This window comes from Pezoporus occidentalis, unplaced genomic scaffold (assembly GCF_034315485.1).
Source record: "Pezoporus occidentalis ecotype Australia unplaced genomic scaffold, CSIRO_AGI_Poc_V1 ctg118, whole genome shotgun sequence".
NCBI lineage: Eukaryota > Metazoa > Chordata > Aves > Psittaciformes > Psittacidae > Pezoporus > Pezoporus occidentalis.
Window position 1 is genome coordinate 2837499 of NW_026912972.1, and position 20893 is coordinate 2858391.

General features: G+C 41.5%; 1 protein-coding gene across 7 annotated transcripts in view; it reads left to right on the top strand.

The window, feature by feature from the left end:
* Positions 1-20893, top strand: part of ERBB4 (erb-b2 receptor tyrosine kinase 4) — a 604652-nt gene that overhangs the window by 574971 nt on the left and 8788 nt on the right. For all 7 annotated transcript variants that reach the window (XM_062602108.1, XM_062602146.1, XM_062602123.1 and 4 more), the window contains 4 exons: positions 472-547; positions 2663-2809; positions 4702-4799; positions 6831-7001. In XM_062602108.1, coding sequence (XP_062458092.1) covers positions 472-547; positions 2663-2809; positions 4702-4799; positions 6831-7001 — 492 coding nt within the window. The remainder of the gene's footprint in view (positions 1-471; positions 548-2662; positions 2810-4701; positions 4800-6830; positions 7002-20893) is intronic.

Sequence of the window (20893 nt, forward strand, 5' to 3'; positions counted from 1 at the left end):
ATGATGATTACATGGACTGAAAAGTATTATGAATGCTGCATTATTAACTAGCCTCATTAGAGGGCAATTGAGATAACAGTGTCTGGGTTTGCAAAGTGCTGAGGCGAAAGAGCTTCTGTGTTCCACTTTCTCTGCTGCTCTTCAGATTTAGAGGAATTAGGTGTAATTTTTGTGTTGGTCCCATCTTTACACAGGTATAATGAAAAAGTGAGTTGTTCCACTACATCTGAATCAGTAAATTTTGGGTGGTATAAGAAGTTCTGTGGATAACTGGTTTGTGTTTCTCCTCTCTGTATGTTTTATGAGGCAAAGCCCCATTCTAGAGGGCAGGAACAGCCATTTCCTCTGCTGGATAGTGCTGCTTTTCTTTCAGCTTGAAAAAAGAAGCAGGAAGGAAGTCTACATACAGGATCTCTCTGTATTGTTTTACTATTGTATTTTAAAGATTACATTTCTCTTGTCTTTCCATAGATGCCAATTAAATGGATGGCTCTGGAGTGCATACACTACAGGAAGTTTACCCATCAGAGTGATGTTTGGAGTTATGGTAAATCTTCATGTGATTAAAAAAACTGTCTCTTGTAAAGCATTATACCAAGTTGTGTTACTGTGTTAAAGATATCCTCTTTTCCTAGGGGAGTTAATTCCAGTGTATTTGGGTTTGGTTTGGTTTTTAATGTGTAACTCTAAACAGCAGTAGTTGTCTCCTGCATTACTCTTCTGCTCACTAAAATGTGATGTCCCTGCTGGGATGACTGCCATAAGGTCTGGCCTGGTAACATTTTGGCTGATTATTATGACAGAAGAAGGCCTCTTTCAGCTCAGCCACAGATTCATAAAAATACAGCTGCAGGTCATAATTCTCGGCAGTCCTTTGAAAATCTCAACTCTAAAAGCCATGAATGTCAAAAAAACATATTCAGGCTTATGGGACTTTCTGTACCTACAGTCAGATAAAAAGGAATTTGTCATAATACGGAGCAAATACAGCAAGAGAGAGAAAAGAAGGTGATTCCAAGCTAACTAAAACAAGCATCCATTCAATTTCACAGATAACCTGGGAATTGGTTAGATAGGTCAGCTCATGTGGACTCCACACACCCTAAAAATCAAGTCACATTTGAGAAAGGAGATGTTCATTTAACATCGGTAATTGTTATCTAGACAAGCTATTGTGCCACATCTGCTGGGCTGTCTGCCTGTTTATCCAGTGTAGATATTACTAATAACTCTTGTATACCTTTATAAGAGGAATTTCTCAGCAGTATCTAGGGCTATAGACTCCTATTTGCATTTCCTGTTGCCATATAATTTTGAAACAAGAAGGTGTACAATTCTATTCATTACTCACTTTTACCTGTGGGTAGCAGCAAAAGACACTGTTTGCTGTGACTGGTTAGCTGCCTTCTCTTCAGCTGAGAAAAATAGATGAGAATTAAGTCAATCATATAAAGCTACTCTTTCTCCTCAAATTCTCTATCCCCTATATCACTTAGGAAAAAAAAATACCCTTCCCTTTATGAAATTCATTTGAAATGTGAGAAGCCCGGAACACCTGTAATCAGAAAGGAGAAGACCAAAACGAGTTATAGTTACTGCATATCTATGTTATATTATACTGGTGTGCAGGCACAGCACTTTTGCCCAGGGAAGTAGCTGAGTCCCCATCCCTGGAGGTATTTAAAAGATATGTAGATGTGGCACTTGAGGACATGGTTTAGTGGTGGATTTGGCAGTGCTGAGTTAATGGTTGGACTCAATGCTCTCAAAGTTCTTTACCAACCTAAATGATTCTATGATTCTATGAATATCAACAAAGAGATGAATGAGGGTGAAATAAATATATGGTTTATATATATATGGTAATTTTGCCCATCACCTTTCAGATTAGCATGACAGCTGGCAAAATACAGTTACTGATCTGGAGGTGTGTTTAAAATGACCTTTGCAATAAAAATAGAATTTAAAGAAACTGGTCTGAGAGCAGTATTTTCAATAATTAAGATTTTGTTTGCGGACAGATTCTGTTACTTACGATATATTATCTTTATTTCCAGCTCTGATGGCAAAACAAATCCTATGGCTATTCAAAAAGAGAAACCGGGCTTTGTAGCACAGCACTATCATAACTCAAATCCACCAAGTGATTTAAGGAAAAAAGTAATACAAGTGGCTCTGGATGACTTACAAGGCAAAGACAATGACATAACGTTACTCAGTGCTGTACCACTGTGGGAAATTGATGCTCTAAGTTAGAGAACATCTGCACTTTTTTGCCCTAAAAATAATAGAGTACATCAGCCCTTCATTTTCCCTTTTGATATGATAAAAGAGCACAATGCATTCTTTTGTTATTGCATCCATTTCCTTTGCCACCATTTATTTGTCTTGGACCTTCCTCTTGTGCCTCAGATCTATTGTGCTGCTCGTTATACCAATAAAAATGAGTGAATTTGGTTTTGAAGATTAACATGAATTGCTGTTTCACCATTTTCTTGATCTTTTTAAATGGGAGACCAAACTTCAGTGTTTTTACAGGCTCTCTTAATGAAGAAGAGATTGCAGTCCAGAACTGGGCTAGAATACTGTGCTGTAAGAAATTGCAAAGGGATATGAGTAGTATGACCTCAGACATTAACACTCACTCTTTTTTTCTGTCTAGGAGTCACTATCTGGGAGCTTATGACCTTTGGTGGGAAGCCATACGATGGAATCCCAACTCGAGAGATCCCTGACCTCTTGGAGAAGGGAGAGCGGTTGCCCCAACCCCCAATCTGCACCATTGACGTTTATATGGTGATGGTGAAATGTAAGTACTTGCTGTTTTTAACATTTCTGTGCTCTGTGCAAGAGGGACACTGGTTTAGAACATTTGCATCTACGGTCTCCGACAGTGCTGGATAATAAGGCAGGCTGCTTCAAAACAAAAGCTTCCGAAGGTATGTAAGTTCCCAAGACGGTAGATTCCATTCAAATACTGTATACACATTTTTCACAATTGCAAAAGATATTAATTTAGCCATGAAGGGTTGAGCTAGCTTCTTATTACTGTCAGATGGTATCTTGTATTCTTGCTGTGAAGTCAAAATGGTATGATTGTTATTGTAAACCACTGTCATTTCCATGACAATTGATTGTGATGTTAAAAAAGATAGTATTAAACATAATCATGGTACATGGATACTCAGCCAGTGAAGCTTATGGAGAGAAATGCTGCTTCCAAATATTGAGGAAAGAAAACGTGAATGTTTTATTGTTAGTAACAAGAATGATGATTGCAATAGTAATAATAAAAAGTAAAATTAAATTAATACAAGAAATGCTACAGAGAGGACATTTTTTACCATTCTTAGTCCAGTATAATAATTTATGAATGTTTTTACTTTAGCAAAAAAAAGGAAAAGAGTCTACATTTATTTCCATGATGCCCACACTAGTGACAGTATCCTCCAAAGCTATGCTTCTAATTTAAAAAGAATTGGGAACATCTCTCTGGTGTTTCTGGCTTAATTTAAGAGAGATTAGCATAAAGACATCTCATCCATCTTATATAGTCCTTTCCCTTTTGCTTCGTATGCAAAAACACTGAAAGAAAAAAAGTAGAAGAGGTAAATAATATATCTTCTGAAAATAGTTGTACGGTGCATGCAGGTATGGTAATTGTCTGACTAGTGCAGGGGATTTACATTGGTTGAGTGCAAAAAATGTTCCATCTGATAGGATTTCTAATGAGTATGAAGTGGATCTCAGTGGACAAAAGGAAGTTCTGGTAGATGGTGTATTGTGAAAGATGGAAAGTTACAGCTAGGTGTACATACTTAGTCCTCTAATGTTTGTGTGAAATTCTTCATACGCTATACTAGGGTTGTTTTTCCTGTGTTTCCTTCTTCAGTTAAACAGCATGAAGGAGATAAGCCCTGTTTCATTTAGCCTCTCTGGCAAACAAGACCATATTCTTGGGAAGCTGCTGATAGGATCTTCCATTAGAAAAAGCTGACACTGAGATAAACTAGTTGCTGGTGGTAACTGCCTATATTACTTCCTTGTTTTGCAGAAAACATTAGCAGGGTTTGAAAATTGTTGTTCCTAATGTATAACATACATTACACTTAGAGTGAAGGACAAAAGAATCACCGTTACTCAATTAAAATAGCATCTAGTGCCTTGTGTGAAGTCTATGTTAGTGATGCAGACATGAGTTGCAGAATTACCTGAAAGGTGGAGGCGGGGTCAGTCATCCTGTAGAGCCGTTGAACAGCTCTTTTTAATCTAAGTCATCGTGGAACAGTAGGTTAATAAAATTCGGCATTCGGTAGTAACTGTGTGGTAAACCTACTAGACTCAGATGAGATGATATTCATTATATCAGAGTTTGGACACATCCATAAGAAGACACAGTCAGAGCTGACAAACAAATGGGCAAGATAAAGACAGAAGGCATTGTTAGTGTCTCTGTTTGGGGAATGAGGAACAGGAGCTCAGAGCAAAGGAGATATCTGTGCAGTGTTGAGCAGCCTAGTCTTCTCTGGCCAAGACCAGGTGTTTTCATAGAGTTCTAGCTTTCCATTCTCCTGGTCTATTTATTGCAACTTTTCTTTAGGCCAGAGCTATCAAGGACTTCAAACCTGTCTGTTTTTAAAAACAGAATGATTTCTTCCCTTGACAATTAACTGCTTTCTTTATCATTTCATCTGTCCCCAGGCTGGATGATTGATGCTGACAGTCGGCCAAAATTCAAGGAGCTGGCTGCTGAGTTCTCTAGAATGGCTCGAGACCCTCAGCGATACCTCGTCATTCAGGTAAGCAACTCTGCAACATCAGGGGAAAGAAACAAGACTTCTGTCAGCCAAACCTGACTGTTCAGGGAGTTGCCTTTGAATCTCTAAGTTCAAGGTGGACTTACTTTAGACCAAGGACTTGCTTGTTTCTGTAATTGCTTAGGCTGACTCTCAGGGGATTATCCTGAAGAGATACTTTCCTGCACTGCTGAGATCATAAGAAAGTTTCTTTTCATAGCCTAAATGTAAAAGTTTCTTAGAAGACAGAGAACTGTGTCAGATTGGTACCTCTCGTGCTAGAGGGGAGCTTCTCTCTGGTCCTCTTTAGGCTGTATAGACTCTGTAGTGCTTCACAAGGGGCAATGCCAGTATAGCCATATCTGCTGACTGCACCTGGCTGGAGCTGTGTATGCCCTGAGTACAGCCACACCTGGAAATTTTTGTCCTTTCACTCCTACATTCTGCAAAAGCCTAGAGTTGTGTCTGTGTGGATTACAACTCAGACTCAAGCCACAGAAAATGAATCTATCTTTTCGGTAAAGTTCTTTGATGGTCCCATGGTGATGATGAAACACCAGACACCAAAGCATGGAAATAGTTTGACCCAGGTAATGATACTCTCATGCTATATATCTTGTTATATCTGCTCCACACCATGGAGCAGAGATACGTCCAGCTGGTCCTTAGCTCCACACTGACATAAGAATTCCTAGCTGAAGAGCCTCCAGAAGTACAGTCACTGTTATTTCATGTCTCCTGATTGCTTAGTGTCTAGTGCTAGTCTCAATGTGTGGTGTTTCATTGCACTGGTTTAATTTCCCATCATGCTAACCTACTCATGATGTATTATTGCCCAGTGTGAATGTACACTGCTCACCTTCAACTTGGGGTGAAGTAAAATATATTTGAAAAGTAAAATAGTAGCCAAGAGGATTTGTGGTGCAGAAGGTGGAATTTCTGTTGCAGTATTCTCCACTGTGTCAAATTGTAAATTCAGCTCATGCAAGTGATTCTGGAAAAATCAGTCTGATTAAACTGCATAGTTAGGATATGTTTCCCTATTCCAAATACATGTTCTATCCCTTTCTCTCCCCTACCATTCCCTCTGTTACATACTCTGGTGGGTATTTCGTCCCATGATGCTTCTCCTGCAGATGATACAGGCCATGTGTTTCCTGAGGAGAAACCAGGGTAACTCCATTGTACTGGTATCTCTGACTCATGACTCCCCATTCCCCCAGATGCAATCAAGAATGACAAGCTTAACGTTGAGCTTTTGAATTGGTCTGTATGCACCCCCCAGCACAACCATCATTCCCTGCTGAATTCTACATGTGGCATAATAATTACTGCAGAGCAGGAGGCCATTTTTTAGCCATGCAGTTAACTTTAGCATCATTTCTATGGGCTGTTATGTGTTTGGGGCATGGGCTGCTTTTTGTGATCTTTTGTAGCACAAAGCAAAGTGCAGCCCTGATTTGCCTCTCCAGCTTGTAGATGCTATTTCAATAAAAACACATATTGTTGCTGTTGTTTTGATTTTTGCTGGTTTGATTTTTATTGCTTTCAGCTCTGTTACATTCTGCAGAACTTTCCATATGGATGAGAGGGAAATTTAGCCTCCAAGTCCCTAAAAATACAAATAAAAACAAAACAAATGCCCAGACACAGCAGTTTCCATGTTATTTCCCCTCTCCCTATCTAAGCCCAGGTAGCCGAGATATTTCACAAAACACATCAGGCCTTGACAGAACTTGGGTCAGAAACTGAGCTTCTATGGGGAAAAGAGAGAAGAAAGAATAAAAGCTTGATCACAAGAATGCCAAAAAAAAATGGTTTGGTTTGATTTATACACTTATTCCCTTTCTGTCATCATATTCCCTGTAAGAAAAAAATCAAAACAAATGATGTGGCTGTGGAACTTTAGAACAAACAAAATGCCATGTGTGGTCCCTGCAGCCTGGCTGCCAAGGCATGAGGAGGCTGAAGTTCCCCGTTAGGGAAATTATTTCATCTTTTGACCATTTTGCTCTCTCACTACAACCTATTTAGGGAGATGACCGTATGAAGCTCCCAAGCCCAAATGACAGCAAGTTCTTCCAAAACCTTCTCGATGAGGAAGACCTGGAAGATATGATGGATGCTGAAGAGTATCTTGTCCCTCAAGCCTTCAACATTCCTCCTCCCATCTACACCTCCAGGACAAGAATTGATTCCAACAGGGTAAGAGAAGATGTCTCTGTCAGAAAATACTGGTTATCTTAAAAGCACAGGTGGAGATTTAAGTACACTAATCAAACACAGGCCAGAGTTGCCTTGGGAATTACAAGCTCCCATTGTAAAAAGAGTCACCATAAAAGTGTTGTCACTGGGTTCCCTGTTCATTGTAGCTCAGTGAATTCTAACTTAATAGTTCAGCCTTAAGTGAACAAAGGCTGGAGCTGAACTGCCTGTCCTGAAAGCACAGCTGAGGCTTGTGAAGTCAAGCAGTGTTGTTTCTTAGTTGCTGACCAGCCCAGCCAGGAAGTGCATAGCTCTGATTCTCCCATCCCTGCAATCCTGTTGTCTTGACAGGGTTGGCACTGATGTAACTGAGAGCACCTGGAATACAGAGATAATGCTGCTTTTGTGTCTGGAGCCAGATTTCAGACCCAGACCCTTTTCCTGTCTGTATAAGATGCTTTCACAACCCTCCTTCAAAAGCATGTGTTTTTCCTGAGCATGTCACAGATTTTAACATGTTGAACTTTTTAACATCCCTGTTGAGGGCAGAAATGCTGGTCATTTTACAGGGGAGCTGAGGCACAGAGATTGTTCAGGAGGAATTCAGCTCACAGAATTCTAACCATCAAAAGGATGATGTCTCAGGTGATATCTAAGCTTTTCATCGAGACTTCAGTTCATGTCATCTGAAAAGAGTGGGTGATTATAACTGTCTGCCGTGGACATTTGCAGTCAGATAAGTTATTTTCTGGAGGTGTCTTTCTCCACTGGCTAGGGGCAGCTTCAGAATAGTCCCAGACTTGGTGTTTGAGCTCTGGTGGTGACATGAGTTCAGGTTTGCAGAGGTCATTGTCACTCCTGAGCAACCTGCCCATAGCTCTGACCTCTGCCTGTTCCTGCACTTGGCTCCATCCTTTTAACAGTCTAGGTGCCATCCCTTCTTACAAAGCTAAGAGCTGGTGAAATGAATTATGAGTGTGAGGACATTCTCACAAACATCAGTTGTATTTAGTAATTAGGGGTCTTCTTTGTTTCTTTGTTTTCTCTCATGCTCCTTTTAGTGGAAAGTCCCATTTTAAATACTAAGTGGAGTCTCATTGAAATGTTGGTGTTTATTCCTCATGGTTTAGAAACCTTTGTTGAGATTTTTCCTTAGTAGTTCCAAATTCATAACCTGGCTGAAGTGATGACACAATATGAGGCAGGGAAGAGGTAAGCAAAGCAGCTAAGAGTGTGTAAACTGAGTCAGTATTCATGATCTGACCACATGCTGCATGAAGTTCTTCTGCCTCTCCTGAGTAAATCTGTGCTTTTCTGCAATAAGAAAGACAAAATGTGATCTTAAATAGTATCCAGACAGTTCATAAGGGAATTGCTACTGTTTCAAAATGTAAGGAGGCTGGAAAGGTCTTTAGAAGAGGCTGGACTAGGCTACTAGGGCTAGGCTGCATTCACATAGCATTTCTCCTGCACTGAAAGGCAATGAAGGAGGGGATGATGCACGGTTTAGCCGTAAACAAGAAACTTCCTCTTTATGACACAAGAGTTAATTTCTAGTGTTGATGTTGGTCTGAAATAAGTCAGATTTACTCCTAGCTGTCTCTGGGGAGGTTCTGTTTCCTTTGCTGTGAACTTCTGAGTAAGAAAGGAAACAACAGTAGTTACCTTTGAAAGGTGCTTGCTGTCACAGTGATGTAAATCACTGTAGTGAAGCTTTACTAATGGAATATTACCACTTACACCAACATAGGGTTGAGAGAGAGCAGAGTCAGACCCATAAGGTTTGCTATATTCATGTCACACCCATGTTTGCTAGACACGCTGGGGCACATTTGGAAGAGAAATGATCAGCAGGATAATGTACTTGCTTTTTCAGCAGTTCCTTTTGCCCCTAGTCTTTAGTGCCAGCCAAGCAGAATCGTCCAGTAGAGCTGAGGGAATTAATTCCAACCAAAATCCTAGAGTAAATATTCCAAAAGAATTGTGTAAAATGTGCTGTTTGGGCAGCCGGCGTTCTCACTGGGATATTCATGGAAAGCAAACACATTTATTATATTATTATTATTATTATTATTATTATTATTATTATTATTATTATATTGAAAACTCTACCTTTCTCACAGCCTTTGCCCAACTTTGAGCCACACTGTTCAGCTGCTTGCACATGTGTGATCCCCTTGAAGTCAGCAAGGCTGCAGAAAGAGACCCGGTGCCTTTATTTTTGCCACACAGAGAGGCTCTATCACATTCTTGATGTGAAGTCTCCTCTCTGCAGCTCACAATTTCCTGTCTTGGTTTGAGACTGTGATCTTGGACCACTAAAGTCAGTGGGAGCTTTGCTTTGCAATTCAATTTAATGACAGCAGCAAGACTGAATCCTTCTTTCAGTAACTCCTACTGCTGGGAAATCTTTCTCTGGCATCATACAGCAATCTAACACTTAAACAAATCTGGAACTATGCTTTGCCAAAAGTTTTCACATTCTGAGCCAAGTTCTCTGACCCAGGTAACCTCAAAAAAGGGCAGATGGGGGAAAAGCAAGTTTGCACCCAGCGTGGTATTTTTGCACATCTTTATAGTGTTTTTCTTCATTGTAGGAACCTCTTTATAGAGGGGGAATTTTTAAGGCCGAAAGAAGAGATAGACAAAGGAATTGCCATTGAGAAAACAGATGATTTTTGATAGCACTTGCTGGTATCACAGGAGACTGACTCCTGTCCATTACAGGATTATTTTGTAGTAGAACATTGATGCTTCTCCAGCATCTCAGATTAGCTCCAGTCTCAGCTTTACTAACAACTCTGCATCTTCTACCTGTACTGCCAGTACTGCTGTAGAGGTGATTACATCTAGATTGCAGAAATGCCACAGCACCGTGTTGCTGGAAGAGCTTGGAGTCAAGTTGAAAGCCCCATAGCATCTTAACACTTCTGGTTTCCTTTGCAGAGAGGTTTATTCTGAATGTGGTACATTTGTTTCCTCTCTGTGCAGAAAGCTACATACTTGTCTTGTTTTTCTGAAGCACTCGGGTTCTTGGTACATTAACTATTCTTGCAGTGAAGATTCATGTTGATTTAAAACAAAACACATATTAGCTCCTTTAAGGTAATAGTGTATCTGCTGTGTATAGTTCAGTACAGATGGATGTCAGCTACAAGAATCACACAGAATTGAAATGCTGTCAGAGCTCTCTATCTGCAGTTGTCTGATTCTGTGTGTTTCCTTTGGAAAGTTAGTGATTTATGCTTGTTTGGTGTAGTGAATATTAATATTATACAAACTCATCATGGTGCTGCTGCAGCCATAGATGCCAAATGAATTGGTACAGCTTAAGTAGTTTGTGTTCACTGTCTCTGGGAAATTAAATTTTATGGTGACATTGACAGCCAGTTTGGTGAAGGAAAACACATAGACGAGCTACATGATCTTCATGTCGTTTTCAGAGATCAGATGAAAGATACTGGGTTTCCCATCTTAGTTGTTCTGACTGTAGTTTAATGAAAGTCAGTTATGTGATAGCAAGGTACTGTGCTCCTTTTCTGGGTGCATTGTACTGACAACTTTAGTTCAGCATTCCAGCAGTACAGCTCTATGGGGAACAGGAGTCCCCAGGAAGAAAGCAGGGAGATTGTGGCCCTGCTCATACTTAGGCTTTCAAGTCAGGGAGTTAAGGAAGAGCAAGAGTTTTTACTTTCTAAACCAAGCTCTGAAGTTTCTCTAGGGTGACCTCAGTCCTGAATCCTTGCAGCTTGTTGCCTGTGAGAGGCACCACTGGATGAGGTTTGCTTAAAACTCTTCCTTCTCCCTCCCATATGGAGAAGAAAAGCTATTGGATATGAATTAATAGCACAGACCTACTATTAATTCATATCCAATAGCACAGAACTTTGCAGCCTATTAAAGAAGGCTGGAAAGGGGAAAGGCTTCTGGGGAGTTTCCAGCTCCCCAGGAATTGTGACATCCTGCTTCTTCCAGGGATTACTGAGACTGATGAAGCTGCGAGGCTCAGACACTGCTTCAGCATTTCCATCTCACCCACACTGGCTTCTACTAGCACATCTTTGGGACTTGTGCTACCAGGAGCAAAATCCTGCACGCACTGTGGCCCCTAACAGTGGCCTCTGTTATGAAGTCCAGCCTGTGATAGATTGAGCTTTTAAATAAAAATTAACATCCTAAGCTAAATTGAATTCTTTCATTACGTGTGAAACTCTTCAGCTGCAATTTCAGCTCTGCAACTTTTTCCACCTTTTCCATTGTCTAGAGATATTATAGAAATGTGGAGTTCTAGAAGCTCTGTGCTTCTGAGAGATAAGCTGAATCCTCAACAGTGTTTCTATGAGCACAGGACCCCAGCTACTGCTTGAGTGTCCTATGTTCCACCATTAGATGATTCATTCAGGTATTTGTAATGAGTATTGTCCTGGTTGCACAGAGATAGTACTAATACAGAAAGCACTCTGTGTAGCCCATGATGCTTTTTGCTTTAGATCCTTGGCTAATTCCTGCTGAAAACCATCTATACTGTTTATTACTTGCTGATCCTGTCCCTGCAATTTTATTCCATATGCTATAAACATGAAAGCATATGCCAACCCTGCAATTAAATATGAAGCTATTTCTTTTCAGAGGTGTCTAATTCATATGTCCAGGGAGACGTTTCTACTTGGCTAAAGCAGACTCTGGCACACCAAAAGCCAGTTTTAAATACCCTGAGTAGTATCTGGTATGCCACTGCAGCAGTCCTAGTGTGTCATTAGGTCTGGTAGTGTTTCATGGCTCAACATCTGTATATATCTGTGTGTAAAAAGATTATTCCAGAGAGAAGCCAGGAAAGAAGCTATCTTAATGATTCATTTGTTCTGGTTTCTAAATATGAAAGGTAGCCATTTTCAAATCACAAGATTACGAGAGAAATGGTTGTTAATGGTTTTCAGATGTGTTTCACATCAGTACGGCCTCTTTTTATCATGAACAGCAGGGACTGTTCAACTAGTGGGTTGACTACTAGAATTAAGTGACTTTCATTAGATTAAACTAACAGAGCTGAATTTGTTAAGCACCTGCAGTGCTTCAGTGGTGGAAGATCTAATCTGATGTCTGAGTGCTTTACATACTGAAATGCCACAGACTTGGAAGGTGGGGGACTGCAAGCGCTGCTGCCTTCAGTAACATCTGGAAGGAGGGATTTTGGAGAGCAATCACAATCTGGAGGGCCACTTCCCAGTCTGTCAGCACAGCTGAGCTGGTGATGTGAGGTACTGTCATTGCAGGTGGGGAGAGCTAGCAGTTGATTATAGCATCCTTTCCTCTTGGAAAAGAAAGTGGCAGGAGGGAGTCATGGTTTGTTCATGATTCTCCTTATGACATGAGCTTTAGTAGCAGATGATGCCTTACTGGTCCACATTTATTTTTCTGTGAGAAAAGGCAGTTGACTGTTCCTGTCCATGCTCTCAAGCTGAGTTACTTCTCCAGGTGTGTCCTGCCCATGTGGGGCTGATGGCAGTAAAACTACTTCCATCCTAAAGTCAATAAATAATTTCCATGAAGAGATATCAAGGCTAGATGGGGCCATTGCAAGCATTTTATCTAATCTTCTGGCATAACTTAGGTCAGAGTCCCTTGTCTCTTCATTCCTGCATCAGGTGCAGAAATTCTGTGTGAGATGGAGTTTTTCTTTTAGAAAGGCTGTCTTGATTGTATCAGGTGGAATGGAAAATTCATCATGGTGTGGAAAAGTCTCACTGGGCAGTTAATAGACAGTTAATACTGACTCTTTAGCGGGGTTTGGATCCTATTGCAGCCTGCCTTGCTTCTTTTTTGTGCTAGGTTAAGGGGCTGCCAGTTATCAGAAGTTCTTTCTATTTAAGGGGCTGAGTAGGATAGTACCATTTGTATGTGTTTGTGTTAAAGGACAACACCAAATGAGTCCTTTTTATTTGGTTCATTTGTGGTGTTTGCCACCCCTTTGTTTTCCCCAAAATAATATGACAAAATCTTGCCTTAAATTTGATGCTTATTACTGCAGTCTGTCAGGTTTTGGACTTTTTGATTTATTGCTATCCCATTTCTTTAATTCTTTCTCCTTAAAAGGCAATCATAAAATTTCTTAGTAGTCATTTTTTTGCCTCTCGGCTCTGTTGCTTCCTCATGCAAGTGTTGTAATGGAATCTCCAATGCCAGAACAGATGAACTTGGTAGATAACTACACATGGTATCAAAGTATTTCATAACATAACATGTCAGAAGATGACACCGACTCTATATGAGCTCTCTTGCTTCTTTAGAAACTGCTCTATTAGTTAAGAAAGTTTGTATGAATGCATTCTGTATGCCTTTCATTAAATGCTAAGTTTTGTGTGTTTTCCTAGTACAGCCTATGGTGTACTGGATACTGCAGCTGCTGCCATCAAGCCTTTAGGGTAGTTCTAGAAGTTCCACCAAGCTCTCTGAATTTCAAAGTCTCATTTTCTGCTTCCCTAAGTTTTAATGACATCCTGGTGGTAGGAGGCTCCTGTCTGTTCTGCTGTGCCTTTTACATTAAGCACTTCTCAGTAGCTGTTAGTGTTTTGATGGTGTCTAGTCGACCATCACAAATATTTTACCTACTGCAGCATTTCTCTTCTGGGAAATTTCTCTGTATCCATTTCCAGTCTTTGTTAGAAGTGTAGATAGTACAAGACCATGTTTGTCCATGAAAAGCAGGGGGTGAACCCAGACTGATACCAGTCAGCCTGATTTCATTGCTGAATGAAGGTGAATGAAGAATAAACACGCAAAAACACACTGTAAAATACATTAGATGGGAGATCATTTCAGTCTTAATAATTTACATGAAAAAGGAAAGCTTCTCACAAAATATGTAGATTTAGAATATGAGTATTTAAATACCTCTTTAAAATGTGCCAAGTTTGCCAGAGGAGAAGGAAAAAGAATTCACATGAAGGACTCAAACAGAATAGATGATGCCTGGCTCTTCACAGAGAATTCTTTGAAAGTGCTTTATGGCAATTAATTTCTTGCTTTGCAACCAGGCCAGATGAAATCAGTGGTATTTCCCAAGGAGGAAGCCCTTCTCAGCCTGAATAGATTATCAGGACCAACGTGTCAAATTGGCTCATGGTTTTGCAGGTCAAGTGCTTAAAATAGGATTTTTTTAATGCCTTAGCTGTTTTCTGTCACATTTAGGCTCCTGGATTCAGGCATATTGATTTCATCAGACTTCTCAAAAGTGTTGGATGGCATTTTTGTTTCTACAGATTTAATATATATTTAATAACAAGTTACTACCTCACAGCACTTCCTGGTGAGACCTAGTGTGAGTTAACACTCAGAGGAATCAGTGGAAGAGACTGTAGCTGTATATTGCTTCAAACTTTAATGCGTGACATGTAAATTTATTGGGCTTTAATATAAACTGGTTTAAAATCAGGCAGCATCTGCTTAATCCATGAATAGCTGCTGGCTGTGTTAACAGTCAAGAGAGCTCACAGCTGATCCATTTTCTTTTCTCTCCTGAAAGGAAAAAAGTCAATAGATATAAAGAGAGCAAGTAATAAATATTTCTACATTGCACTGATGAGGCATTCTTGGAAAACAGCAAGCTAAACAACTCTACATAATTAGGAGATGGAAAAGTGGACTAAGAGTCAGGAAATAATTATGAGAGCTGGGAGAAAAATTTCCTTCAGTGACTGGATTTGAAGCAGAAATTGTTAAACACTCATTTCTGAGCAATCCTATTTGTGAATTTCCTTAAACTAATAAAAGCACCTGAAGATACAAGGGGGGGAGGGGATTTGGAAATGCACCAAGGAGCTGTCATTTGAACACCTGCCTACCCACAGTGGTTGGGGCTCATGAGCCAGAGAGTGCCATCTACATGTTGGTCTGTGGTGATAATGCTTAGAGAGTAAGGTAACAGGGGGACTCTGGAGCATCCTGTGCCAAATGCTGTACTTCCTAAACATCCATGCGATGGGGATAAATGCCAGCACAGCCTAAAATGTCCTTTGTTAGCCAGAGCAAAGAGTCTGTCTGTCTTGATAAATGCTGCGGTAGGGGATGGGGAAAAAAAACCTCAAAGCTATAAAAAGACTCTCCAAAAGATGCGGTGGGGAGAAGTGGGAGGAGGCACAGATGAGTTTAGATTTAGAATGTTAAAAAATGATTATTTTATCCAAATCAGCTGGATGGTTATTTCTTTTAGTGTATTATTGCCACCAGAACCTCAGCCCTGCTCTAAATCAACTCAGCATTTCATCAAGAAGCCTATTCTTTGCTATAAGAGACCAAGAGTGCACAATTATGGGTTTCTTTTCCCCCTTGCATAATAAAACTGGGAGATTATCATCAAGTTTCTATTCAGATTTTAGGAAGGCTTTTTTATTTTATTTTTAAAACCCCTCTTTGTCTGTAAGAGCTCCCTGTTCAGGCCAGCATGCTGTAATGATTACTGCTGTAAAGGCTTCAGTGGAGATGTGCTCTATTTCATTCTCAATGAGGGTTGATGGCATTTTGAGAGGCTCAGAATATCCTTTGATTACTGTATAAAACAGACTGGGGAAGGTGGCAGTGCAGCGTGTGGCATAGGAGGGGGCTGCTGCTCCCAGTATTGCTCATCAACTTTCTTTTGTGCCTTTTTCTTTCTGTCTGCTGCGTCTCCATCACAAATCACGGCCATGTTGTGGCTCTGGTCCCATTCCCCATCCTTTGCCTTGTTTTGGGCTTTAGAGGTTGAGGTTTATATAGAAAAGGAGCTTCTGCTGCTCCTGTATTCTGGACAGATGCTGCAGCATATGAGCAGGAGCAGTACCTTGACCCTTTTCTCCCATGGGGAATTGTTACAGTAGCTAGGAAATGGTATTTGTCTCTTCCAAATTATGGGAAATTGGCGCAATGTTAGAAGGTGCCATTTACTGTAAAATGTCTTTGGAGAGTGTATTAAAAAAGGAGTGACAGAAAGCTAGTCATGGGTGACAGGAAGTATATGGGAATAAGAGAGATTGAAAGGGAAAGACAGACACATGCAAGCTGTCTTTCTTCCTCCTCTCCTGTGTGTGTGTGACATGCACAGTGCATTAATACAAAATAATAGGGAAAAGGAATTATTGCATCTTCATTTTTGTGTCTTGCCTTGATCAGATTGTGCCAGCTGAAGTCTGTTTGCTGGCTGCCAAAGATTGGAAGGGAGAAGATTTCTGAGGTCTAAAGGAGAGGGAAGTTTCCAGGGAGAGTTTCTGATGCTGTACAGAAGGAGAATGCTTTCATTCCCAGCCCGGGTATAGGAGACGAGTCTATGGAAAAACATTTTACTTACGCTTCCCTGTCAGTGTGCCTGGATCCCGAGTTTTGTGGCCACATTGTGCATCTCTTCACAGGTTATTTTCATTGTTCATCTTGTAATCTTTGACTCCTCTACTTGAGTTAGACTGAAAACAGTTAGACTGTTGAGTGTTAGACTGAAAATCTATCTTGTGTGTAATTTCCTATTACCCCTGTGCCAAGACTGTTAGGCATGTTTTGTTTGCAGTATGTGCCATTTCACTGTTCATGGTCTCCTAGAAGGCTGCATTCCGATTTGGGTATCCCACTGCATATGGGAGTTTATAAGTTGAAAAACAGAGAGCAGTTAGGAGGGAAAACTGTGCAAGAGAAGGTTTAAATGACCCATCTGAAGCTGTGAAGTACGTCAGTACTGATGTGAACCCAGGTCACCAGTGAAACATCTATATGGATTTTGAACAATTTCAGAGATGTCTTAACCCCACCCATACTGCCAGGGCGTGATCCATCACATCCAGATGATAGAGGCAGCCTGCGTGAACTGAGTTAGAGCTCAGGCCAACTGCACATCTTCCCTTTTGCTGACAATGACTAAGAAAGACTTACTCCTTCTTTACTCATCTTTTTTCCCCTCACTGATTAAAATGGGTGTCTTGTGTCTTGACTGTGGAAGGAGTAGTTGAGACTGGAGCAAACACAGGGTGACACATTCTCTTCTGCACTTGCGTACCAACATTCAAGTTCCAGTATGAGGTAATGCTGGGAAAGAGACTGGGACTTCCTAATTTCTGGTGAAGATCCATTGATCCCCAATGGAACTTTACGACCACTGACCTAAGGACATTGTAAATTGTTGCACAGCTACTGTCTGCAACCTGTGTATATTATTCCTACCTTTATTTTTTGTTGTAGAATAATAGGCTCCCTTTTCCTCTCACTGGAAAAATGTATGTCCTGCTCCATTAACTTAGGTGGGTCACATTGCTGTTTGTGTGACTGAAATAAGTGATGTAAGACACACACACGCACGTTTCAGAGGAAGAGTGTACAAGGAATGCCAGACCTTTGTCAAGTGCTGTGTACTGGAGGAACAGATGCGCTTTAACTGTAATGGCCAAGGGGGCATCTGATCCTTTCTTTTTCTATATGGCCCTTCTCTGAGCAAGGGCTAGGACCAGAAGTCTCCAGAGGAAGGCAAAGCCTTCTGGCTATTACTGTACAAACACCATTTCATTTCTGTTTAACATTACACAGTGATCTCATGGCACATGTTTTTTCTTTCCTTTGCTTTTTGCTTCAGACATGTTTGCTGTGGGCTCTCTGAAGCAAGGCAGAGTAAGCTGTTAGTTCTGTGGTCAGAGGGAAGCAAGTCTGCTCCTGAGCAGAGGTGGCTGCTCTCCTGGGGTGGTCTTTCCTATTTGAATTTCAGTTCAGATCAGTTGTAAATTCCAGGCTGCTCCCTTGAAACGTAGCTGGAGCTTGCTCAGGGCTGGTGGGACACCTCTTGTGTTGTGTACTCTGCCTGCAGCCTCACCGGAGCATCCCAAACAGATCCACTTGCATAAATCAGCTGTCCTTCCTCCTAGAGAACTGCTGAAATCTTGGTGCTTGTAGCAAGGCGTCCTTGGCCTGGAATGCTAGGAGACTCCAGGATGGATACTGCCTTAGTTTTGAATCAAGTAAACAGTTTCTAGGAGAAGGAGGAAAGTGAGTAATTTCTGGGGGCACACAGTCCAGGACTGAACTGGCAAAAAGAAGTGTTGCAGAGCTTGATCAGGACAAATAATCACTGAGCTGCCTGAAGAATGGACAATGAGATGCTTCTGTGAGGTCGTGTGAGGAGCATCCCAGTGAGAAGGTGGGAGTGATGCTTACTCCTGCTTTGTGGTTTGATGCTTTTTGCATATGAGGACAGAAAGAGAGTGAAAGGGAATGGTGTTTTTGTGCGGATAGGAGCAGTGTCAGAGTGGGTTGAAACTGTGTGTGTGTACATTGATATTGACAGAACCTTGCCTTTAGTAAGGAAAAATCTTTCAGTTCCATGAACTTAGTAGGCTGCTTAAGAGCAAGAAACACTACTAATTATGCAACCCTGTCAGATGTGTGTGCACATCTTGGTGGGTGGCAAGGAAAAGTTGCTCTGCAGCAGCAGACGGTGCTTTTGGGAGGCTGTGCTGGCAACCAAAGCAAGGGGGTACCAGATCATTGATTTTCTATTTGGTGATAGTGCTGTACCACCCGTAGCCTGACAGCAGCATCACATCACTGAGCACCTTCAGCATTGCTTCCACCTCTCATCTGCTGTGGGTGCAGCTCTGGAGGCAGTTATGGTCACCATAGGGCTGGTGTGGGATCAGCTGTAGCGCAGGCATAGGGAGTAACACAGCCCTGGGTGCCATAGTCCTGGCATGACACCAGACTGAAATAAAAAGAGACAAGGCAGAGGCATATTCACACAATTACAGAAATACAATCAGCAGGACCCAACAAGGCTTTGATTTCATTACAGTTCAGCATGCAGCCAGAAAATATTATGTCCCTGCTATAAAGGAGGAGATATTTACCTTTGGGAGATTTTAGAAGCAAAGAATTGGAAAATGAAATTAATGAATAGAAAGTGATAACACAAGCCAATATTCACAAAAGTGTTATTTGCCTCTCTTTTATCAAGGCTCATTTTACACAAATGTTAGCAGTTATAATAACTGATATGTCACTGGTATTTAATACCAAAGGGCCTCTAAAAAGGCTTCAGGGGACATTTGCTTGTTTTGCAGAAGAAATCCAACAGATTCCTGGAATGCACTGATGAAAACTTCATTCTCCAAGTGACAGAGGAACCAGCATGGAGGGGGGCTACGCTGAACACTGTTCTCGCCAACAGGGAGGGGCTGGTGGTGAATGTAAAGCTCAAGGGCAGCCTGACTGCAGTGACCATGAAATGGTGGAGTTCGAGATCCTTAGGGGCAATGAGGAGGGTGCACAGGAAGCTTGTTACCCTGGGCATCAGGAGAGCAGATTTAGGCCCCTTGAGGGATCAGGTTGGTACAGTATCATAGGATAAAGCCCTGGAGGGAAGAGGGGCCCAAGAAAACTTGTTAATACTGAGGGATTGCCTCCTGCAAGCTCATGAGGGATGCATCCCAGCAAAGAGGAAGTCAGGCAAAAACACCATCAGTGTGAGCAGCAGCTGTGGGGAGACCTTCCCTGCAGTCCTGATCCAGCTCTGGGACAACAGCACAAGAGGGATGTGGAACTGTTTGAGCGTGTCCAGAGGAGGCCAGGGGGATGCTGTGAGGGCTGGAGCAGCTCTGCTCTGGAGCCAGGCTGAGGGAGCTGGGCTGGTTCAGCCTGGAGAAGAGAAGGCTCCAGAGAGACCTTGCAGAAGCCTTTCAGTACCTGAAGGAGGTGATAGGACAAGGGGGAATGGTTTTAAGCTGAGAGGGGAGATTGAGATGAGCTCTTAGGCAGAAGCGCTTTCCTGTGAGGGTGCTGAGGCACTGGCACAGGGTGCCCAGAGAAGCTGTGGCTGCCCCATCCCTGGCAGTGTTCAAGGCCATGTTTGAGGGGTTGGAATTAGATGATCTTTAAGGTCTCTTCCAACTCGAACCATTCTGTGATTCTATTTAAGTTTTACTCATTGAGGTCCAAATGTGTTTTCTTCTCAGTGAGATACATGTCCTGACCAGTAAATCGGCTGGGGGTAGTTATCTTGGAAGCCTACAAAATGATGACATCACATTGCAATTAGCAGGCAATTTAAAGACATTTAAACAATTACATTTTCACCTGCACTAATTGGAACCACAGCTGTTTTCTTGCCTCCTGTTTTTGGAGCAGTGGCCACAGGGTATTAACTCATGGGGAAAATAGTAATGTATTAAGAAAATGTGCAGACACCAGTGGTTTGGAGAGGAGCCAAGCTGTAAGGTTCTGTGTTAAGGGTGTTGCAAGGCAGCTATGTTTGGTACAGAGCTGAAGAGGAGGCATGAAGAAAATACCATTACTGTGTTCTTAGTTGGCAGGTCACTGACTGTGAGGGATCTTGTCAGCAAAAATAGCAACAGATGTCTTAATGCTAGGCCAATTCTCTCCTGACATCTTGGGACAGGACCATTCTTAGAGTCTGTTATTATGTTGTTACAGTTGCATAGTATGTATTTAAATGTTAGAGTCACAGCCAAGAAGATCTAAAGATAGGAGGGTGGGTTTAGCCTTTAGTGGTGAGAGTGGAGCAAAACACACCCATGGATAGATAATGTGGCTATCCTGGTATTATTTAAAGCTGCTAATCATCTAAACATCTACTGGCAGAGAAGCAGAGCCCTGTTTACTGAAGTCAAGCCTGTTGGAAAAAGACTTGCTTTTCTAAGTTACCTTTAAGAGATCACTGTGGGCTGTGAACTAAAAGTAGTTCAAGACAGCTGTCCCCCTATTCATCCAGAATTAGTGAACCACAGATTGAAATTCATGGCAATGCCTCTGTGAAAACAGAAAGATGTAAATTAAAGGTGTGCAATATAGCATGGTGTAATACTGAATGGGAAAGGAGTGGTTGCACTCACTGGTTTAGTGTCTGTGAAAAGCAGACAGCAGCGAACTCCAAT